This window comes from Ranitomeya variabilis, chromosome 1 (genome assembly GCF_051348905.1).
Source record: "Ranitomeya variabilis isolate aRanVar5 chromosome 1, aRanVar5.hap1, whole genome shotgun sequence".
In the NCBI taxonomy this organism is placed as follows: Eukaryota; Metazoa; Chordata; class Amphibia; order Anura; family Dendrobatidae; genus Ranitomeya; species Ranitomeya variabilis.
Window position 1 is genome coordinate 713,674,550 of NC_135232.1, and position 22,492 is coordinate 713,697,041.

The 22,492-nt window shown below is 47.4% G+C and overlaps 1 protein-coding gene across 16 annotated transcripts in view; it reads left to right on the plus strand.

Annotated features, from left to right (window-relative positions):
* Positions 1-22,492, plus strand: part of CEP128 (centrosomal protein 128) — a 261,366-nt gene that overhangs the window by 217,491 nt on the left and 21,383 nt on the right. For 15 of the 16 annotated variants that reach the window (XM_077267464.1, XM_077267459.1, XM_077267455.1 and 12 more), the window contains 2 exons: positions 8,613-8,662; positions 9,742-9,765. In XM_077267464.1, the coding sequence (XP_077123579.1) occupies positions 8,613-8,662; positions 9,742-9,765 (74 nt within the window). Of the gene's footprint in view, positions 1-8,610; positions 8,663-9,741; positions 9,766-22,492 lie in introns of all 16 variants that reach the window. The other variant, XR_013216499.1, reaches the window with a different exon arrangement.

The following is a 22,492-nucleotide window of genomic DNA, read 5'->3' on the forward strand; positions in this document are numbered from 1 at the left end:
AAACCACTACCAGATTCGTACAATGACTTATAATAATTACAAAAACATCGAAGAATCTCTTTAGTAGAGGATACCAACGAACCATCAAGTGCACAAATCTGTAGTACTGTATTGGAGGTATTATGCTGGCGTACTATAAAGGCTAGGAGTGCACTGGCCTGGTTCCCTAATTCAAAATAGGATTGACGGGTAAAAAATTATTTGCGCTTCGATTTAGTGTCTATATGTTGGGTGTATAATCTTTGGGAGGTAAGCCATTCCACCCTGTTACCACTGGTCTGATTAGCCACATAGGCGGCCTCCGAGTCCCTCAGTCGCCGCTCCATCTCATCATCCTCCCCTGCCGTCACCCTTTTTATGTAGGAAATTGTGGAGGACAAACATCCCCTTAAATATGCCTTTAGAGTATCCCAAAACAGATTAAGATTCGAGGGGTCTGGGTGGGTAGAGACAAAACAGTTCAACTGATCAACCGTTCTATCACTAGAATCTATCAATTTCAACCAGAAGGGATTCAATTTCCAAGGTATATGGTTGTTTGGCTGACCATATTTAAATTTGAGAATGACTGGACTGTGATCTGATATCCCCCTATTACCATGTTCGATACTATCCACCCATAATGCCAGGTCACTAGATCCAAATATGTAATCTATGCGAGATAGAGACTGTCTAGTTGATGAATGACAGGTATATTCTTTTGTCTCAGGGTGGCGTGTCCTCCATAGATCTAACCATCCGCTACTGCTCATAAATAGCGCCAATTGAGAGGGGGATTGAGGAGGAGGTCCCCCAGGTGTCCCGCCGTCTAGTCTCAGTCTGTCTTTAAAATTATCCATGACTAAGTTAAAATCTCCCACACAAATAACACTAGCATTAGGATAATTTAGGGAGAAACCCATTGCCATGCGGAGAACCGATATATTAGCCGGGGGTGGGTTATAAACACATAGTATCACATATTCTCGCGTATTAATAAAGGCATGTACAAAAACAATGTGACCTTCGGAATCACGTCGTGCTTCCCTAGCCTCCCACCTAACATTCCTATGTATCAACAGAGAGACCCCTCTGGAGTAACTAGTATGGAATGAGTGAAGTGACCACTGCACCCACGGCTTTTGTGTACATTTAACTGTGTCTCTGGTCAAATGTGTCTCCACGAGTGCTACAATATGGGGATGATACCTTTTAATCTGAGAAAATACCTTGATTTTCTTACGGGGGGTCTTAATACCCCGTATATTCCACGTCATGTATATAATCTCAGACCCCATATCTACGCTTAAAAAAAAGGGGAATAACATACATCGCAACCTGAGCAAGGGATCAGGAACATCACGCAGAGCATAAAATTATCATTGGCGACTAGCAAACATATCAAACAGTCAAAACTGGTGTAAAAACCCAAACAAAACAAAATTTGAACAGTGGAGGAGTATAATCTTACACTCCTACAGTCAGATAGAAAAGGGGATACCCTCACTGGAAGCAGCATCCGGTATTGTTGATAAACTCAGCACCAATACGGAGAGCTCCAATTTGTGTTGCCATTGGGTGAGGAGAACAACTTAGGAGTCCGGCACATTAGACCCCCTGTATGACCGCAACCATTCGGTTGCCTCCGCTGGATCAGTAAAGAACAAGGAGGAGCCTTCATGGACAATGCGGAGTCGAGCTGGGTAAAGCATGGAGTAGATGATGTTCTTATCCCTGAGCTGTTTTTTAACTTCCACAAATCGGACTCGCTGCTTTTGAAGTTCCATGGAGAAATCCGGGAAGATTGAAATAGTAGCGTTATTGAATTTAATAGGGCTCTTCTGCCTTGCCAAGCGGAGAATCGCATCTCTGTCTCTGCAATTGAGGAGACGCGCCAAGAAGGGCCGAGGTGGAGTTCCAGGAGGTAGAGGTCTCGTTGGGACCCGATGGGCCCTCTCCACTGAAAATGTTGAGGAGAATCCATCTCCCAGGGAGGTTTTAAGCCAATCCTCTAGAAATTGCTCAGGTTGCTGACCCTCCGAGCGTTCTGGTAGGCCAATAATTCGAATGTTATTACGGCGCAGTCTGTTTTCCAGGTCATCTGCCTTTTTCTTCCAGGCATTGACAGAGCCGGTGGCCTTTGAAAGCTTAGCCTCCATTGGGGTAATGGTGTCCTCTATCTGAGACACTCTTGTTTCAACCTCTGAGATACGCCCTCTCATAGCCTGCATATCATGTCGCAGACGGCCCACTTCAGTATGTACGTCTTCTATTTTCTCAGTGAGAGAGGACCTGGTGAGGGATATAGCTTGCATCAATTGCTCAGATGCTTGCTTAAGAGTTAGTTCGCCTTGTTCCCCCTCCTCATTACTGTCAGAAGGGCGACTTTTGCGTTGATTCTGCGAGGGGTTATTTCTGAGGGTACGTACATTATCAGGGGCATCTTCTCTGGCATATTTCTTTAACTTGTCAGCAGCCCCCCCTCCTTTAGAATGTTGCATGGCGGTTAATAGAAGGTCCCCACAAAAGGATCAAGCTTGTGGTTATGATAGTCTATTCTCCAATATCAGAGCAGGGTCAGACACCAGGATATACCTCAGGGAGGCAGTTAGTTAGGCAGGGAATTGCCAAGTACGTGTAGGAGCAGCAGCTAAGAATTTATCCAGACACCGAGTCCCAGAGCAGCCCACAGCACCCACAGGCAAAACAGCAGGGAGGGGGGATAATCCCTCCAGAGTTATGGCGCCGACAGGAGTATATCTGATAAGGGGGGTGCAGGGCCCAATCTTCCAGGGCACACACCGCACCACCCCTCTATGATTGCAGGCTTTTGGCTCGCTTCCTGAGCTGCACCGCGGCTGTACTATATAGCGCCGCTCTCCTTGCTGCTGGAGTGCGCGCTGTAATATTGGCTGCCGCCTCTCCAGGGACCGCCCGCCGCCCCAGACCTGGCACCTGTTTCCTCCTCGGCGTTCCACAGCGTCCCCACTGTATGTAAATATCCGCTCTGTCTCAGGGGAATGCACCCGGCTTCGGCCGCCGGTGGCGCTGCGTCCTTCCCGCCGGAGCCGCGCTCCAAGATGGCCGCCGCAGCTCAGAGACTCTGCCGCTCACTCAGGCCGCCGCTGTTACCGGCGTCCCGGGACTCCAAAGTCACCGTCCAAGGGGGTCACGGGTCTCCCAAGGTCCAAAGGCACCGTTCCAGCCGGTGCAGACTGCAAATCAGGGGGATTAATGGCAGGATTAGGACCAGGATAACGGGAGCTTCCAGAAGGTGCGTCCTCTCTCCTAGCTTACATAGCCACGCCCCAGAGCGCTTTGATTTTGCCGTCGCTAAACGGAGTCCCTGCATAGACGATATGTAGCTCTCTGCAGGAATACTGATGATCATTGGGATTGATCTTTTATCAGACCCTGAGTCCCACCCACACACCCCTCTGTGATGACCTCACAAGGGCTCTGTTGTGTGCTGGTATCAGCCCTTCTTATTTTAGGAAATCCCAATTTATGCAGTAACTCCTCTTAGTGCGATCACAGAAGTTTGAGACTGGTCTCATTTTCTGTATCAGGATTTTGTCTACGCGTAGAGACCAAACATGGCCTAGCTGCTGGCGGTTATATGGCTTTGGGGCCTTTTGGTGGGGGTTATAATTGATAGAAATTATGTGTATTTTTGCCTAGTTAACCTGGTGCTGAAAATATACGTCTCATTATTATCGGATGTATAGAAATTGCAATATTTAATATTTTCTTCCAGAGACAAACTGCTGGTTTATTGTAAGTGCAGTGACCATGGCTATTTGTAAAGGGTGTCAGATCTTCTTTTGCTCCCCTTAGATCCCAATTACCTTTTCCTGTCTCTCTGTGGACAATACACATCCTCTTCAGTCACCTGGACATAAAGAGGAATCCTCGCATTTTAATTAATCTGCTTCACATAGCTGTACGTTGCATTTTACATAAAGACAGCATGGATTGCTAGCTCCTGACTCCTCATGACAAATGGTAGATGAAAGAAAAAAGGGAGGGGGTGCTCCTGTCGAGGGAATTAGTGAAATATCGATTGGGCTTGATGTAATAAAGAGGATTACTAGAGATATGATCCATGTTTATCCCATGAGCAATAATAATGATTGCGTTAGGCATTACAGTGGTGATGGCTATATGTTTTGTCTGTTTTTTTTAAAATTTAATTTAATCTAGTCTTTCCCTTCCCGTGTCCCATTCCCCCCCTTCCCAGTTGTTTTTAAATTTCTGTGTTTACCCGAAGCGGGTAATATATTTGTGTAAATATTGTTGGAAAACTTCAATAAAGATACTTTATTTAAAAAATAAATAAATAAAAGGGAGGGGGATATGAGGGACCTCAAGGATTTTTAATATTTTCTATGACAATCCGTATCTGGTGACCGCCCGTCACCTCCACCATCACTATCTGGTGAACGCCCATTGCCTCCACCATCACTATCTGGTGACCGCCCATTGCCTCCATCATCAGTATCTGGTGACCGCCCGACACCTCCGTCATCAGTATCTGGTGACCGCCTGGCACCTTCCTCATCAGTATCTGGTGACTGCCTGCTGCCTCCATATTATGTACGGTATCTTGTGACCGCCTGTCCTCTCCATCATCAGTATCTGGTGACTGCCCGTTGCCTCCATCATCAGTATCTGGTGACTGCCCGTCGCCTCTATCTTCAGTATCTGGTGACCGCCTGTCGCCTCCATCATCAGTATCTGGTGACCGCTTGTCGCATCCATCATCAGTATCACCTCCATTACTACTTCTCGTCATTTGTACGCAGGTTATGGAGTATTTCGGCAGGAGCTTGTGCCAAACTTCTTGGAGACCTGACCCCAGATCTTCTATGTATGAGGCTTGTGCGGATTCTTCTATCTCTTCATGTGATCCCAGACAGACTGGATGATGTCAGATCAGGGATCTGCGAGGCCGTATACAAGCAGACACCCATCACGTGATGCCGTTGGGGGGTGTCTGATTGGCTCCAAATTTATTCTGCATCTGATCATTGACCCCCATTATCCAGCCAATGTCATTAAGAACAAGGAGCCCTGATTAAATACTGATGGGATTTACATTTCTATTTTGTTAATTAAGTTGAATTTTGTTAATTAGCGATAAACTATTAACTCTTCTGTTTTTAAAGCTTTTCACTTCGCAGCATGTTATCATCACCTGCCGAACACTTTTGCACTGTGCAGTAAATACTTCTTCCTTCCACAATGATTTACCTACAGAAGAACAGACCTTTACTGTTGTTGGGAGAGACGAGCGCTGTCTTGTCCTGCATTGACCTGACATTGTTCGTTGTGGTGTGGGTTTGTGGCCTCGGTGTCGGCAGCCATAGTTGGCCAGAGTGTAATGTGTCTGCGACTAACTGTAGACAACACATGGAGGCCGTGCAGGGCACTCAGGGCGAACAATGGGGTGACCCAGCTCAACTGATTAAAATCTCCAGTTAGTGTGACACCGGGAACATGGCAGCGGGCAGGACCCTCCACCGTGCCCAGTGTCATAATGACCTCTTTACTTGGCATGCACATGGCGTGCCCATTGAGAAGCACAGCCACGGCCCCTCATGGAATAAATCATGGTGCACAAAGGGCAATTTATTGGTTGTAGGGGCAATAAATAATGGCCCCACAAAACCTGACCTTTCCAACCCAAGCACATTAATTCCATCGCAGTGGCCTCAGTGGGCAGAGATTGTGCTGACAATACAACCATTTGGATTCTTTTTAGTGTGAATTTGGGGGGCTGTGCAGGGAGGTGAGTGCTGGCAAAGACGCCAAAACCCCACAGAAGCCGCGCTTTGCTTTAATTTCCTGCTACTCTCTCACCACCTGTATAAACTTTCCCGCGGTTAATCCAAAAGATTTCCAACATTGCCCTTGAAGTTCCAGCTTCCTCCATCTGAAGGGGCCTCAACAGCAGAAACAGGATTTACATTCGCTTGGCTGCCAGAAACAGAGCTGTGTGAGAATAATATTAGAGCCCGGTCACATGTGGAAAAAGAAGCTGGATTCCCAGACGGAGGGAGCGACTCCAGCCCGCAGCCCTCGACAGAGCACAATGCTAATGGCTGCTGACCTGCAAGAGATCTGGAAGGGCCATCACATGAACACCATTGTCTGTAATAGTAGTTGATCCTGGTGATAGTGGTCGGTCCGAGTGATAGTGGTCCATCCTGGTGATAGCGGTCGATCCTGCTGATAGCGGTCCATCCTGCTGATAGCAGTCCGTCCTGCTGATAGTGGTCCATCCTGTTGATAGTGGTCCGTCCTCATAGCGGTCCATCCTGCTGATAGCGGTCTGTCCTGGTGATTACGGTCTGTCCTGCTGATAGCTGTCCGTCCTGCTGATAATGGTCCGTCCTGTTGATAGCGGTCCGGCATGGTGATAGCGGTCTGTCCTGCTGATAGCGGTCCATCCTGCTGATAGCGGTCTGTCCTGGTGATTACGGTCTGTCCTGCTGATAGCTGTCCGTCCTGCTGATAATGGTCCGTCCTGTTGATAGCGGTCCGGCATGGTGATAGCGGTCTGTCCTGCTGATAGCTGTCCGTCCTGCTAATAGCGGTCCATCCTGGTGATTACGGGCTGTCCTGGTGATTGCGGTCCGTCCTGCTGATAGCGGTCCGTCCTGCTGATAGTGGTCCGTCCTGCTGATAGCGGTCCGTCCTGCTGATAGCGGTCTGTCCTGCTGATAGCGGTCTGTCCTGCTGATAGCGGTCTGTCCTGCTGATAGCGGTCTGTCCTGCTGATAGCGGTCCGTCCTTGTGATAGTGGTCCATCCTGGTGATTGCGGTCCGTCCTAGTGATTGCTGTCTGTCCTGATAGTCGCCCGTCGTTGTCCAGTAACCATCCTTCTCACCATCTATAGCCCTAACTGTGTGCTGCCACGGTTCCCACCATTAATGGCACTTTATATTGTTCCTGCCAGTCTGTGGACCTCGGGCCAAGCCCTTTCTACATTTCTACAGTTCACACAGTTTGTGAATGTCCATGAGACTGATCAGATGCGAGGATATAGTGACGTGTCCTCTGGGAAAGACGCAATGCCGGCATTTCCAGAATTGATTCCTGGCTTTATCTTCTCTGCACCATTAGTTCTGTAGCATCAGCAATATTCCCCTTCTATATTCTCGTGACACCGGAGCTGTCTACATCCGAAACCTCTTCTAGTTCTGTCATTCTGGTTGCTCCCCAGTAATGATCAGCATTTGATTTGATTTCCACTGTTTTCTATAAATAACATTGAGCACATTTTCTGCCATAGGCCACAACCCAAGGAGTCTTCCCTAGAAAGTTGCCCCCTTACTGCACAGAAGTTCACTTTCCTGCAGCGGGCGCTGCTGCATCGTGAGGCCAGCCTCCGTCTCTTTGCTGCTCGGTATCTTGCTCTGACACTTGTGCCAAGCCTTGCATTTTGTGTACTTATTATTTCTGTGACAGCCACTCCATATCTCGCCGCTTCCTGCGCTCCTAGCAAAAGCTGCAAAACTCATTTTGCTGGAGCCAATTTAATGCAGATAAATCTCAATGAACAGCAGAAATAGGAATGAGAGCGTCCCCGAAACGGGACAGAGATTAGGTCTGGCCAGGGAAATCAGAGCGGGGGAGGAGGGGGCTTGTAGGGACACACGTTGCCTGGTTGTAGGGTGTAAAATCTGGGAGCAAAGAATCTCACCTTATGTCGCATGCAGCCTTGTGCACATTAATAGGGGCCAGCCCCTGCGGTGGCAGCATCGTCCGAGGCCCTCCAGAGTCACCCGTCAGGTGATGAGGACGCTGTCCACGCGAAGTAAGCAGTTCCAACCATCAGGTGAGGGGGGGGCTCACGTGCGAGTCCCCTGTAATCGACCAAATCGACACCCCCCCCCCGGTATAGCTGCCCCACACTCTGGTCACCACCGATCTTCAAGTTTTCGACCAATGAGAGATGCAAAAATGTGTCTGCAGGACAAGAAACCAGAGCCGCGTGCAGTAAGGGTGAAATGCACAGAAATGCATTTAGGAAGATTGTCTTTAACTGGCGCAAGGAAAAAGCAGTGCAGGATGCACTTAAAGGGGATGTCGGGTTCATTAGGGCACGCTCGTCAGCTTTAACCCCTTCTTGGATTCCTCTTGTATCTCTGGCGGTTGTGGCTGGACAGGAAGCCATGACGTCCAGTTGTTTGGGCACATGACCTCTGAGGCCTGTGATTGATTGCTTTGGTCAGGTGACTGAAAACAGAAAGTTTTTTTATTTTTTAAAGAAATTGAACAAACCTTTAATAAAGTGCTTTTAAAGAAAATAAAATGTCAGTAGATGGATTGGTGGGGGGCGATTGCTTGGTCTTGATATATGGCCTCCATTGTTTGCCGAGGTTGCCACACTCCCCTCTTCCACCTCATCCTTCCCATGGGGTATCATCTCACTGGACCAACCACGTGTTGTTGTTTCTGTGTGCACTGTGAGATGGGAGATGACTGCCTGATGTTCTCTTGGGGTCCATTAATGTGAACAGCCAGCACCTGCACGTATTGAGTCCTGCAGCATGGGGCCATGATTGTGTCCGCAGGCATGAAGCAGAGCCATTCTGCACTGACCCTTGCTGTCTTCTGTTTGCAGAGCTTCTGGACAAGAGCCGCAGACAAGATGAGGAGATGTGGTTGCTGCAGGTGAGTGATATCTGTTGGTATCGACCCGTCTCTGCTGCTCTCTGCGCCAGCACACGACGTTGGTAACTGTTCCCTGCTTTTGGATGGAGAGGATTTGGTAACTTTGCAGAGATCAGCGTGCTCCCGGTTACGGTATATTTTCTGGGTTGCTCTGACCTGTGTGTAAAGGCTCGAGGAATAATGAGCTCTGCTTGACTGAGGAACATCTGAATACTTTTCAATGTTCTGCAATTTTGGTGTAATTATTGGAGCCATTACAGCTCGGTGGTGGAGATGGGGCCGGCGGCGTCTTGCACAGGCGCTCTATTATACGCTCGTCTGGAAATGGGTCGGGAGGAAGTGGTTCTTCTTTAGTGTTTGAGGACACTCCGCTCCCTCAATTTCTGCCATATATAAATTGCGGCTCACACATCTGGCTTTTATGTGGACGATCTGCTGCTTTCAGTGATCCATGCTGACCACCGATATTAGAAGGTTTTCTCATGCAGTCTGGACAGCTTCTTAGTCTGGTATTTTTAATTCAGAAGTTTTCAATCACTGACAGCAAGCAGAGATCTTGAAAATAGTGGGGAAGTGAAACAAAACAATAAGGGTTGCAGAACTGTCATCTTCTCCAGGGCACAAGCCGGGGTCATAATTGTCTCTTTGCGACTGCTGAGAACTTTTGAGTTAATTTGTCCATGTTCAGTTGGTTGACATTAGGCCGCGCTCACATTGTAGCCACATTGCGGTATTTTACATAGCGGTACAAACTTTACGATTTTATTACAATATGGAATACTGCTGTAAAAGCGATTCAGAACCGAACTGTGACTGTACTGTGCGAACACGTCCTAGGTATCCTACTGCTTCCCCACAAGCCCTCACAAGATGTGACTGCCCTGCAAAAGATCATGGCACCCAGACACAGCCTTGCCAGCGTGGGAAGGTGTAAAATCCTGGTATAGTGTGATGCCGCTGAAAAGCTTCCACTTCGTCAATTAGTTACCAGTGAGGCAAGAATGATGGGAGTCTTGTGACTTGATTTAATGCATGACACTTGTGCTGGACTGGATGACATTTATGTTTTTTCCCCCCAGGATCGGGTTGTGGATCTGGAGCGGGTAAGTTATTTTTCTGAAACATCTCAAATTGATGATGAGAATTTATTATGTTGCCATAGGAGAGAGTCGAAGAGCTTGTGCACCCCAATGATGGGGGATGGTGCCTATAGACTTTTGGGGTATATTAGGGTGCTTCTGCTGCCCACAAAGCCACAGAGACGTCAAAGTGACTGCACCTTTCGTCAATTTGTACCTGACTGGGGGGGCACTGGAGAAAATGAATGGCAGAATGAGAATGACGGCCAGGAAGAGAGTGACTGGTAGGAGGAGAATGAGAGTGACGGGCAGGAGGAGGATGAGAGTGATGGGTAGGATGAGAGTGATGGGCAAGATGAAATTGACTGGCAGGATGAGAATGCCGAGCAGGATGAGAATAAGGATGACGGGCAGGATGAGGATAACAGGCAGGATGAGGATGACAGGCAGGATGAGGATGACTTGCAGGATGAGGATATCGGTCAGGATGAGGATGACGGGCAGGATGAGGATGACGGGCAGGATGAGGATGACGGGCAGGATGAGGATGACTGGCAGGATCAGAATAAGGATGACGGGCAGGATGAGAATGACGGGCAGGATGAGAATGACGGGCAGGATGAGAATGACGGGCTGGATGAGAATGACGGGCTGGATGAGAATGGCGGGGAGGATGAGCATGACGGGCAGGATGAGCATGACGGGCAGGATGAGCATGACGGGCAGGATGAGCATGACGGGCAGGATGAGCATGACGGGCAGGATGAGCATGACGGGCAGGATGAGACTGTCCCTCAGTAATATGTTCAGAGATTACACATTTTATGTATTAAACGTAGTTTTAGCAGTAATGGCCTCCACACGTTTCCTGAATATTATAACTTGCAACTTTTTGTGCAAATCCCAGCCAGCTACTACAATACTACTTTATGGGGCAGAGCAGGAATTCATGGGAAGTTTTCCACTTTTGTGGCATCTTCCTCCAGCATGTGACTGTAGTAGATTTCTGGTGGAGGTGCATGCCAATTGAGAGTAGCCCTAATTAATTACCGTAAGTGGTGCATTGTAATCCAGTGACCCCTGTGGGCACAACCCCATTCTCATGAAGCCGGCCCTATGTGTTGGGGGGTTAGCCTCTTCAGCACTTTTTACCATCCTCATTCTTGGAGCTATATTTTAGTTTTCTGTTCCATTGTATCAATGTGTGAGGGCTTGTGTTTTGCTGGATGAATTGTATTTGTCAGGCACCATTTTGGGGTACATATGACTCATCTCTTTCTTGGAAGATACCTTAAAAACAGTTCTACCATTTTTATTTTAAATTTGACGCTGTTCATGGTCCAGAGGGGGCATGCAGAGCCCTCTCTGTGAGCACGCACGATGGGCCCACCGCTCTCTTCCCTTGTTCAAATGTATTCGCGTCTAAAACACGCAAATACATTTGAACAGGACTGGGGCAGATGAGCGCCTGTCAGCCCCGGGTCCGATGTGCAGCCATGTAATGACTTCATCATGCTACTGACCTCCTCACACTGCTGCCTGCATTGGGGCTGCGCAGGAGCAATGACAGCGCGAGCGGGCAGCGGTAAGAGCTCCAGCAGGAGCCCAACATCAAATGAACCACTGTGAAAGGGGGCACAGTTCTCAGAGGCAGTGTGTGGGGATGGGGGGCTGCTTTATTCAGTCGTGTGTGTGAATTGTGCAGGGGGCAGTGTACGTATGTGTATATACATATAATAGTTCAGAGGACTGTGTAAAAATTGTGCAGAGCGGCAGTGTGTTTGATATATATATATATATATATATATATATATATACATACATACATATATATATATATATATATATATATATATATATATATATATATATATATATATATATACATATATATATATATATATATATATACATATACATATATATATATATAATGTTTTGGTTTTTTTTCCAAGAAAGAGGCAGCACTCCATTGTTTCAGTGGGAAAATGTGCAGGTTTTTAATCAACCCACATGTCTGGGTGACGTTTCGGCTACAAATGAGCCTTTCTCAAGCTTTGAGAAAGGCTGATTTGTAGCCGAAACGTTGCCCAGACATGTGGGTTGATTAAAATCCTGCACATTTTCCCACTGAAACAATGGAGTGCTGCCTCTTTCTTGGAATTCTATGAAGTTTGGATAGTCATTGGACAGATTGTCTAGGGGCCTTGCACCCGAAGATAAGTATTATACTGTGCTGTTCCTTTTTTGTTTATATATATATATATATATATATATATATATATATATATATATATATATATATATATATATTGTGCAGAGGGGCAGTGTATGTATGTGTATATATTGTTCAGAAGATTAGTGTGCATATATATAGTGCAGGGGGCAGTGTGTGTGTATATTCTGTAAAACACAGCGGAATATGTTGGCGCTATATAAATAAAGATTATTATTATATTGTGCAGAGGGGCAGTGTGTGTATATTGTTCAGTGAAGCAGTGTGTGTGTATATACTGTGCAGGGGGCAGTGTATGTGTGTATATATATTGTGCAGAGGAGCTGTGTGTGTGTGTATATATTGTGCAGAAGGGCAGTGTGTGTGTGTGTGTGTGGGGGGGGGGGTATATATTGCATAAAAAAAATAAAGGGAACACTAAAATCCCACATCCTAGATATCACTGAATGAAATATTCCAGTTGTAAATCTTTATTCATTACATAGTGGAATGTGTTCAGAACAATAAAACCTAAAAATCAACGCCGCCTCATGAGGAGCATACGCATACATTTCCTTGTCTTGAGGCATCTCCACTGAAGTTGGATCAGCCTGTAACTTCATTTTCCACTTTGATTTTGAGCATCATTCCAACTCCAGAACTCCGTGGGATATTAGTTGTGATTTACGTTGATCATTTTTAGGTTTTATTGTTCTCAACACATTCCACTATGTAATGAATAAAGGATTACAACTGGAATATTTCATTCAGTGATATCTAGGATGTGGGATTTTAGTGCTCCCTTTATTTTTTGAGCAGTGTATATTGTTCAGAGGAGTTGTGTGTGTGTGTGTGTGTGTTCACAGTTTAGAGGAGCAGTGTGTGTATCTGTGTGTGTGTATTTAGCAGAGGGGTACTGTGTGTGTATTTTGCATGCCTCGTGTAATGTCTGCACCAGCCCCCGGCTAAATAGCCGTGTTGGCACTTTGTGGTAGGTAAGTGGGTTTTGGGTTGCCGTTTGGGCACTCTGTCTCTAAAGGTATGTGCACACATTGCAGATTTCCTGCAGATCTGCAGCTTTTTTTTCCACGCAGAAACTCTGCAGATCCGCAAGTGATTTACAGTACAAGAAATGCAGAATCTGCACAGAAAATTAAATTCCACAGTCAAATCTGCAACGTGTGCACATACCCTAAAAGTTTTGCCATCACTGGCCTAACCTGTAGATCCAGGGGAAGCCAAAACCCCACAAGGGCGATGGCAAGTGCCCCATTTTAGGGGAAACCTTCCTTCCATCTCCACATACGCCGGTCAGATGAGGTCCCAGGATCAGTGTCAGTGTTGACTCGTTGGCTCATTCTGAATATGGCGACACCAAACTTCTAGTTACAGGTATTGTTTCATCTTTGAACAATAAATGCTCTGTTTTGTTCTTGTGCTGCCATATTGAGAGCCATGATTACATTGTTGCTGGTTTGGGGCTTATTTCTTCATTAATAGGCACCTCCGGCTTTGTCACCACTTTTTGTCTGTTCATATTCCGAGAGCCGTAATGTTTTCATATTAATGGTTACAAGCCTGTGAGGTTTGGGGCTTTTTTGCAGAACGATTTGCAGTGTTCTCGGTACTAATTTGGGTCCCTTGCATCTTTTCTGTGCTCTTTTAATTTCTTACTTTGCGAGGTACGATGAAAAAAAAAATCAAAATCAAAATATCTGGCTTTGTTTTTTTTCCAATTCACTGTTTGTTATAAATGATTAAATAGTTTTATACCTGACATTGTTATAGATGGGCTAATATAAAATGTGTTTTTGTTTTTTTCAGAGCAAACCGTCTATTCTTTATTTAATTGGTAGTTTGTATGTTCTCCCCGTGTTTGCATGAGTTTCTGCCAGGTTCTCGTTTTCCTCCCACACTCCAAAGACATACTGATAGGGAATGTAGATTGTGAGACCCAGAAGGGACAGTGCCGATAATGTCTGTGAAGCGCTGAGGAATTAATAGCACTGTATAAGTGAGTAAAATAAATAAATAAACTAAGTTTTCAGGATCTTCGGTGTGAAAGTGAAAGCTTTCCCATCAGTTACCCTCCTTACATGCTGCAGTCACTATTGCAAATAGCTACAATCATGGTCATTGGAGCATGCGCCCAGCTGTACGTAATGGCTGACTCCTGCTCTAGATGGCCTCGCTCCTGTACTCTGCCCCTAAGACTTACAGTCACCTTGTGGGCCGGGTAGAGGTTACTGTACTGCACCAATGCAAATCAAGCTCTTGTTAAGTGTATCATTAGATTTATTTATTATAGATTGATGTAAAGAGTCTGAGGTGAAAGTACCCATATTATTCTCCAAATAGAAAGCCATACTGTCTGCAGCCATATATACAGGAGCTCCCCCTAGTGTTGGCTTCAGACAGACTCTTATCATGTATCTCTGTGTACAGGAAGCTCCCCTTAGTGGTGACTGCAGACAGAATTTTGTCATGTATCTGTGTGTACAAGAAGCTCCCCCTACTGGTGGCTGCAGACAGAATCTTATCATGTATCTCTGTGTACAGGAAGCTCCCCTTAGTGGTGACTGCAGACAGAATTTTGTCATGTATCTGTGTGTACAAGAAGCTCCCCCTACTGGTGGCTGCAGACAGAATCTTATCATGTATCTCTGTATACAGGAAGCTCCCCCTAGTGGTGGCTGCAGACAGAATCTTGTCTTGTATCTCTATACAGGGAGCTTCCCCTAGAGGTGGCTGCAAACAATCTTATGTTTCACGTGTCTCTGTATACAGGGAGCTTCTACTAGTGGTGGTTGCAGACAGGATCTTATTATGTATCTCTCTATACAGGAAGCTCCCCCTAGTGGTGGCAGCAGACAGGATCTTAGCATGTATCTCTGTATACAGGGAGCTCCCCGTAGTGGTGGCAGCAGACAGGATCTTAGCATGTATCTCTGTATACAAGGAGCTCCCCCTAGTGGTGGCAGCAGACAGGATCTTATGTATCTCTGTGTCCAGGGAGCTCCCCCTAGTGGTGGCTGTAGACAGAATCTTATCATGTGTCTCGGTATATACAGAGCTCCCCCTAGTGGTGACTGCAGACAGAATCTTATCATGTATCTCTGTATACAGGGAGCTCCCCCTAGTGGTGGCAGCAGACAGGATCTTATGTATCTCTGTGTCCAGGGAGCTCCCCCTAGTGGTGGCTGTAGACAGAATCTTGTCATGTGTCTCGGAATATACAGAGCTCCCCCTAGTGGTGACTGCAGACAGAATCTTATCATGTATCTCTGTATACAGGGAGCTCCCCCTAGTGGTGGTTGCAAACAGAATCTTATGATGTTTATCTGTGTACAGGGAGCTCCCCCTAGTGGTGGCAGCAGACAGGATCTTATGTATCTCTGTGTCCAGGGAGCTCCCCCTAGTGGTGGCAGCAGACAGGATCTTATGTATCTTTGTCTATAATGGAAGTATACTTGGAATTCTGTGTCTTCTGGATCTTCTACCAATATATACATTTTATTTTGTTATGAATGAGCAATGATTATGACCTAATGTAGTATAAAATAGGCATGTGCATGAGACAGATGAAAGCTGGAGCTGTAACCTGCCTGGTGAGCTGCTTCCAGTGCTGATGCCTGCCTCTTCTGCGGTTCTTTGCATCGTCTCTGCCAGTTACTGTGACTCATGGACAATTACTGTGATTACAGTGGCACAATTATAACTATGTAATAACATGCAAGATCATAGAAATTAGATTTGTTCCCATTTTCACACTCCACCTGTGTTCCTGGACTTGTGGTACTCGGCAGCGATTTGTATAGCCGTGTATTGTGAGCTGACACACGGTGGTTCTGTAGAAGAGGCGAAGAGCTGTTACTGTCTGTAGAGGAAGAACCTTCCTTGCCTTCTGGAGTTTCCCAGTTTTTTGTTCCCAGACGACAATGATAATTTCCGGAGTAATGCGGGTGGCAAAACTCGCTAGTGCAGCCAGAATCTAGTGCAGCAGAACTCGCTAGTGCAGTTGGAGCCAGAATCTGGAGGGCTTCAGTGGTCTGGGGGCTTAACTCTTATTGCCTTTGCACTTTTTGTGTCTAGTTTTTGTTTTTCATTTGTGTCTTATGGTTTGTAATTTGCCTTTGTAATGTCTGTCTTATGTGTTCAACTGTTTTGTTTTTTTTATTCGTCATTGTGTATATTGGCTTTCCAGATGTTTTCTGCTGATTCATCACTTACAACTTTTGTTAAACTAGCCAAATTTGTTTGCAAATGTACTTTGGTTACCATCTGGAGTGATTTTAATATACATGATTTTTGTTTACAAATTTTTTATAATTTTTTGTATTATGCAACTTTGTGCTTAAAATTTGACAGAAATGTTAAAGGAAGTCTGTGACCCCTATATTGGATATTAAACTAGCTGTACAGGGATTTAGGTGACTTAGCCCCTATAAAAATCATACCAGCTCTGTTGTTTTTAGTCGTGCACTGCTTGAGAAAATAACTTCTAATTTCAAAGTAATGAGGGGGGGGTACAAAGCACCTTTGGCATGGTCGATAGCTCAGCCCAGCCCACCATTATACACCCTCAATTATAATTTTGACTGGCAGTAACTGCTTGTGTAAGAACGCTGCCTGAGCCCAACCCGCTTGACTGTGCATGCGCACGGACACTGCCTCAACCCACCCTGTGTTACTGCACATGTGCACGGACACTGCCGGAGCCCAAGCCGCTTGACGGTGCATGTGCACAGACACTGCCTGAGCCAATCCTGCGTGACTACACATGCGCACAGACACTGTCTGAGCCCAGCAGCACACAGTCTGTGAGCTCATTCTGAACAAGGTTGCGCTGTTGTAAACCAGGGCACAAGCGAGGATTGTGGCCCCACTGTGCCACAAACCAGATTACCCTGGAGGGGCGTGACTAAGCAGCTACCTTGGTTTTCACTGGAGCCTCTAGTGGTGAGGTCAGGCTTGTGTGGCAGGTAGCTGCCTGGTACCACTCCAGGGCGGTGTCTGGCTGTAGCAGCCGATCCCACTGGGAGAACGGAACACTAATGACAGGTGCAAGCAAGTACAGATGGGCACGACTGGTACGCAGGCAGGCGGGCACGGCTGGCACTCTGGTGGGCACGACTGGCACTCTGGCAGGTGGACACAGCTGGCATTCTAGCAGGCGGGCATGGTTGGCACTCTGGCGGGCACGACTGGCACTCTGGCAGGCGGACACAGCTGGCACTTTAGCAGGCGGGCATGGCTGGCACTCTGGCGGGCACGACTGGCACACTGGTGGGCACGGATGGCACTCTGGGAGGCAGGCGGGCATGGCTGGCACTCTGGCGGGCACGGCTGGCAGTCTGGGAGGCAGGCAGGCATTGCTGGCACTCTGGCGGGCACAGCTGGCACTCTGGTGGGCATGGCTATCACTCTGGCAGGCAGGCGGACACGGCTAGCACTCCAGCAGGCATGCAGGCATTCAGGCAAGTGGGCATGGCTGGCACTCTGGCAGGCAGGTGGGCACGGATCAGACTGGAGTAATCGGAACCGAAACGGGTAGGGCAGGAACACAGGCAGGTACGAGTAGGATAAAAGAACAGGTAGGAACCAGTTTAGACTGTAGGGACAGGAACTGTTATGAACCATTTCAGACTAGAAGGCCAAAGAACTCACAGGATGTGGAGCGGAAGCAGGGCAGAGCCACAGGAGGAGAGCCGCAGAATGCGGAACAGGAGCAGAGCTGCAGAATGCGGAACAGAAGCAGAGCCGCAGGGTGCAGGAAGGGAGCAGAGCAAAGCCGCAGGATTCGGGACAGGAGCAGAGTCGCAGGATGTTGCACAGGTGCAGAGCAAAGCCGCAGGGTGTGGGACAGGAGCAGAGCCGCAGGATGCGGCACAGGAGCAGAGCCACAGGGTGCGGGACAGGAGCAGAGCAAAGCCGCAGGGGCAGAGCCACAGGATGCGGAACAGGAGCAGAGCCACAGAGTGCGGAGTGGGAGCAGAGCAGAAGGAGTGGACACAAGGATACACACAGCTGAGTAGGGAAGGCAGCAGACAAGGATACAAACAGGTATAGTGCGAAGTTCAGACAAGGACAGACACGGGGAAAAAGTTCAGGACTAAGGATTCGGGCCTAGGTATGTAGCCACCAGGAAGGCGAAAACAACACACAAAGAATACAGATACGGGCCTGGGTATACAGTCCCCAGGGTGACAGAAACAGGATAGGACCTGGCAACTCAGTAGCAGAAAGCAGACTGAGAGAGTTTGTTGCTCAGGCATCTCCCTATTGGTGGAGATGCATTAAGTACCCGATACCTCTTGGCAATAGGCTGGGGATGAATTAGGAGTACACAAACTGTCTATATAAGACTCAGGAAATACTGGCGCCGCTACCCTAAGAATACCGCCAGTAAGTATGCAGCAAGCAAGGACATGAAGTTCACAGCATGGAGCAGGCAGAGGACAAAACTCACAGCATGGCCCAGAGTGGTGAGTAAGATGGGAGATGGGAAGCCATGCACTGATGCCGGCCGGGATATTACAGCTGTCAATCAGAATTGGGGGTTATCAACCAAATAGTAATTGAGGGTCCCAATGGTGCATTGAAGCCCCTCATTTTCATCTGATTAGAATAATGTTCACGAGCACTGCGCCATTAAATGTCGAGCGCTGGTCTGACTTTTCTCCTTCATTCATATATTCACATAACACAGCTAGTGTAATCTGCTTGTAGGGTGACATGCTCAGTTGTGAAGAAGCAATAAAACATTGACAAGATTAAAAAAAAAAAGGAAAGTGTCTTAAAATATCCCGCAAATGATGATCCGGACCCTAAGTGTTAGTAAAATCTGAAGTCCTGCCTCAGAAATCCTTGTACTGGTAGGTATGTCTCTGGGCCCGTGGTTGTCCTTTTGAACATCGGCCTCCAGAACTGTGCCATGTCTTAGTGCTTCTGTTTGTTCTGATGAACTTGGCTGAGATGATCACCCTGTACCCCGGAGTAGCACAGTGTTTCCGACTGTCGGGCACTAGTAACCCCTGGCTGAGACATATTGTTCTGGGAGGCCTCGGTTGGCACCTGAGCACTTGTAATGAAATCTCATCCTTCTGGTTCTAATTTCTTATTTCTTTGTTCTTGGGTTTATCGGGACATGGGAAGCAGCTGACAGATTAAGTGTTAAGTTACTTTGACACTTTGTATCTGAAGTAACAAACTGCTTGACCAAAATCTGATCTGCCGAAAAGACAGCGGCAGCCGCAGCAGGGAGTTATTAAAGCCTCCGTGTTTCCTGATGACAGCCCAGTGATTGGAACCTTTATCTCCCAGGACTGTACTCAGGGGCAATGAGAAGGCATCTCATGGGCCAAAGAAAAAATGACCCCTTCAGCTTCCAGGACCTTAGGAACATCGCACTGATCAGCTGCAGAGCTAGGCTGAGCCTTATTCTGGATATGGCAGAAGCTAAAGGATCCGTTAGGGATTGTCCCCTCTTGTAATTAACAGCTCATGATTAGGTGATGGTCTCCTTAGCCGCAAACATCCGGAAAGATTCCTGCTTGTGCCTAGAGAAGATCCTGACTTAGGCTTCTTTCACACTTCCGTCAGTACGGGGCCGTTACAAAGCGTCGGCGCAACGTACCGACGGAGTGTGGTGATTTTTTGCACAACGTGGGCAGCGGACGCAGTGTTTCAACGCGTCCGCTGCCCATTGTGAAGTCCAAGGGAGGAGGGGGTGGAGTTCCGGCCTCGCCTGCGCAGTTCAAAATGCAGGACTCGACGTACGGAAAAATGTTCCCTTGAAAGTTTTATCGCTACGACGGTCTGCCAAATACCGACGCATTCGGTGCACGACGTATGGAACGTGTGTCCATACGTCGCGATGCGTCGGTAATACGAGTCTATGGAGAAAAAACGCATCCTGCGGGCAACTTTGCAGGATGTGTTTTTTTTCCAAAACGACGCATTGCGACGGAGGCGAAACAACGCAAGTGTGAAAGTAGCTTCAGATGAACAGGAAGCCATTAATCGTGCAAGCCAGACTGAGAACCTTCCCGAGTTCTGGACTTCGGTCACGGCCATTATCTCTCAAGTACTTTTCCCTCCAAATCCAGAAGTTGGTCCTGTCGCCGCTTGTTCCCTCAGTTCTTGGGACGTCTCCGTATCTTGGAAGGTTGCAGTGAAGCTTCTGTGACAGAAATGCAGTGAACACAGGGAAGGAAGGAATATTGTAACTTCTTGGACGACTGAATATGTTGTGTCTCAATTCTCTGTGTATGTTCAAACATTTTGTTATTGTCAAAGACAAGACACTGTGACCCTGAAGATGTGAAATGCTGGTCTAGACCAGGTGTGTACAACCTGCGGTGCGGAGGCCAGATGCAGCTCACGATGCCATTCTGTGCAGCCCCCAGCCATCGATGACTTCTCTGGACTCAGTAACGCTCATAAACTGCGCTCATTGTATGGTCATCTGGACTCCTTTCATAGGGGAGCAGAAAACCCTCTTTATCTACAACAGTAGAAGTATCAGAAATGGTACCCACACTTATTAGATTATGGCAAATTGCTGTCAAGATCGACCTCGCATCCGAATACCATTATAAATTGAATGTGGCCTCTGGGACCGATGTAATAAAAAATCTGTGCTGGGACCAACAAACGTTGTTCCCCTCTGGTCAGGGCAGTCTTTTCTGAGCAAACCGCGCTCTCTCCTGGATGCCAGGCGAACTTCTGTTACCTGCATTTGTTCATGGCTCAAAAGATCACAAACTCCTTCCCAACATACATATAAAACCGCCAGCTTGCTATGCAAAAATAACACGCTCTCTGATGTAAGGTACGCGATCCCGATGGCGTGCTGCTCCTGCAATGCGATTGTGGTACAGACAATTTGCCACAAAAACCAGGGACCTGTTGAGGATCCCGATTGTTGTCATGTTGGTGCTCCTGAGAAGCTCGAACACAGGCTGGCCTTCATCAGAGAACGGAATTTTTCATATATGCTTCAATATATTAAGCCAATGATTGCATGGTCACCGAGTTAGGCTTGGGGAAGTGTCTAGAAATCTGCTGAATGCCCCTTTAATTAAAGTGCAATCATTCCATAGTGAAGACAACATACGTAAAAGTGGTGATGGTGGGTGGGACTTTTATGATAAAAATTTTATCTGAATGTGGTTAAATAAAATGTAGAAATGTGCGCTAGGTTCTGGACTGCACCTCCTGCAGCTGACTGATAACCATCCTTTGGTTCTGGATTCCACCTCCTGCAGCTGACTGATAGCCGTCCTCTGGTTCTGTGAGTGCTGCGTTTGCTAGCCGTCCTCTGGTTCTGAGCGTGCTGCGTCTGTATGCATCCTCTGATACTGAGAGTGCTATGTCTGTATCTGTCTTCTGGTTCTGTGAGTGCTGCGTCTGTATCCGTCCTATGGTTCTGCGACTGCTGCGTCTGTATCCGTCCTATGGTTCTGTGAGTGCTGCTTCTGATAGTTGTTCTGTGAGTGCTGCATTTGATAGCCGTTCTGTGAGTGCTAGCTGTGTCTAGCCTTCCTATGGTTCTGCGAGTGCTGTGTCTGTAGCCATCCTATGGTTCTGTGAGTGCTAGCTGCGTCTCATAGCCATCCTATGGATCTGCGAGTGCTGCGTCTGATAGCCATCCTATGGATCTGCGAGTGCTGCTTCTGTAGCCATCCTATGGTTCTGCGAGTGCTGTGTCTGTAGCCATCCTATGGTTCTGCGAGTGCTGTGTCTGTAGCCATCCTATGGTTCTGTGAGTGCTAGCTGCATCTGATAGCCACCCTATGGTTCTGCGAGTGCTGCGTCTGTAGCCATCCTATGGTTCTGCGAGTGCTAGCTGCGTCTCATAGCCATCCTATGGATCTGTGAGTGCTGTGTCTGTAGCCATCCTATGGTTCTGTGAGTGCTAGCTGCGTCTCATAGCCATCCTATGGATCTGCGAGTGCTGCGTCTGATAGCCATCCTATGGATCTGCGAGTGCTGCTTCTGTAGCCATCCTATGGTTCTGCGAGTGCTGTGTCTGTAGCCATCCTATGGTTCTGCGAGTGCTAGCTGCGTCTCATAGCCATCCTATGGATCTGCGAGTGCTGTGTCTGTAGCCATCCTATGGTTCTGTGAGTGCTAGCTGCGTCTCATAGCCATCCTATGGATCTGCGAGTGCTGCGTCTGATAGCCATCCTATGGATCTGCGAGTGCTGCTTCTGTAGCCATCCTATGGTTCTGCGAGTGCTGTGTCTGTAGCCATCCTATGGTTCTGCGAGTGCTGTGTCTGTAGCCATCCTATGGTTCTGTGAGTGCTAGCTGCATCTGATAGCCACCCTATGGTTCTGCGAGTGCTGCGTCTGTAGCCATCCTATGGTTCTGCGAGTGCTGCGTCTGTAGCCATCCTATGGTTCTGCGAGTGCTGCGTCTGTAGCCATCCTATGGTTCTGCGAGTGCTACATCTGCATCCGTCCTCTGGTTCTGCGAGTGCTGCGTCTGTATCCGTCCTATGGTTCTGTGAGTGCTGCGTCTGTATCCGTT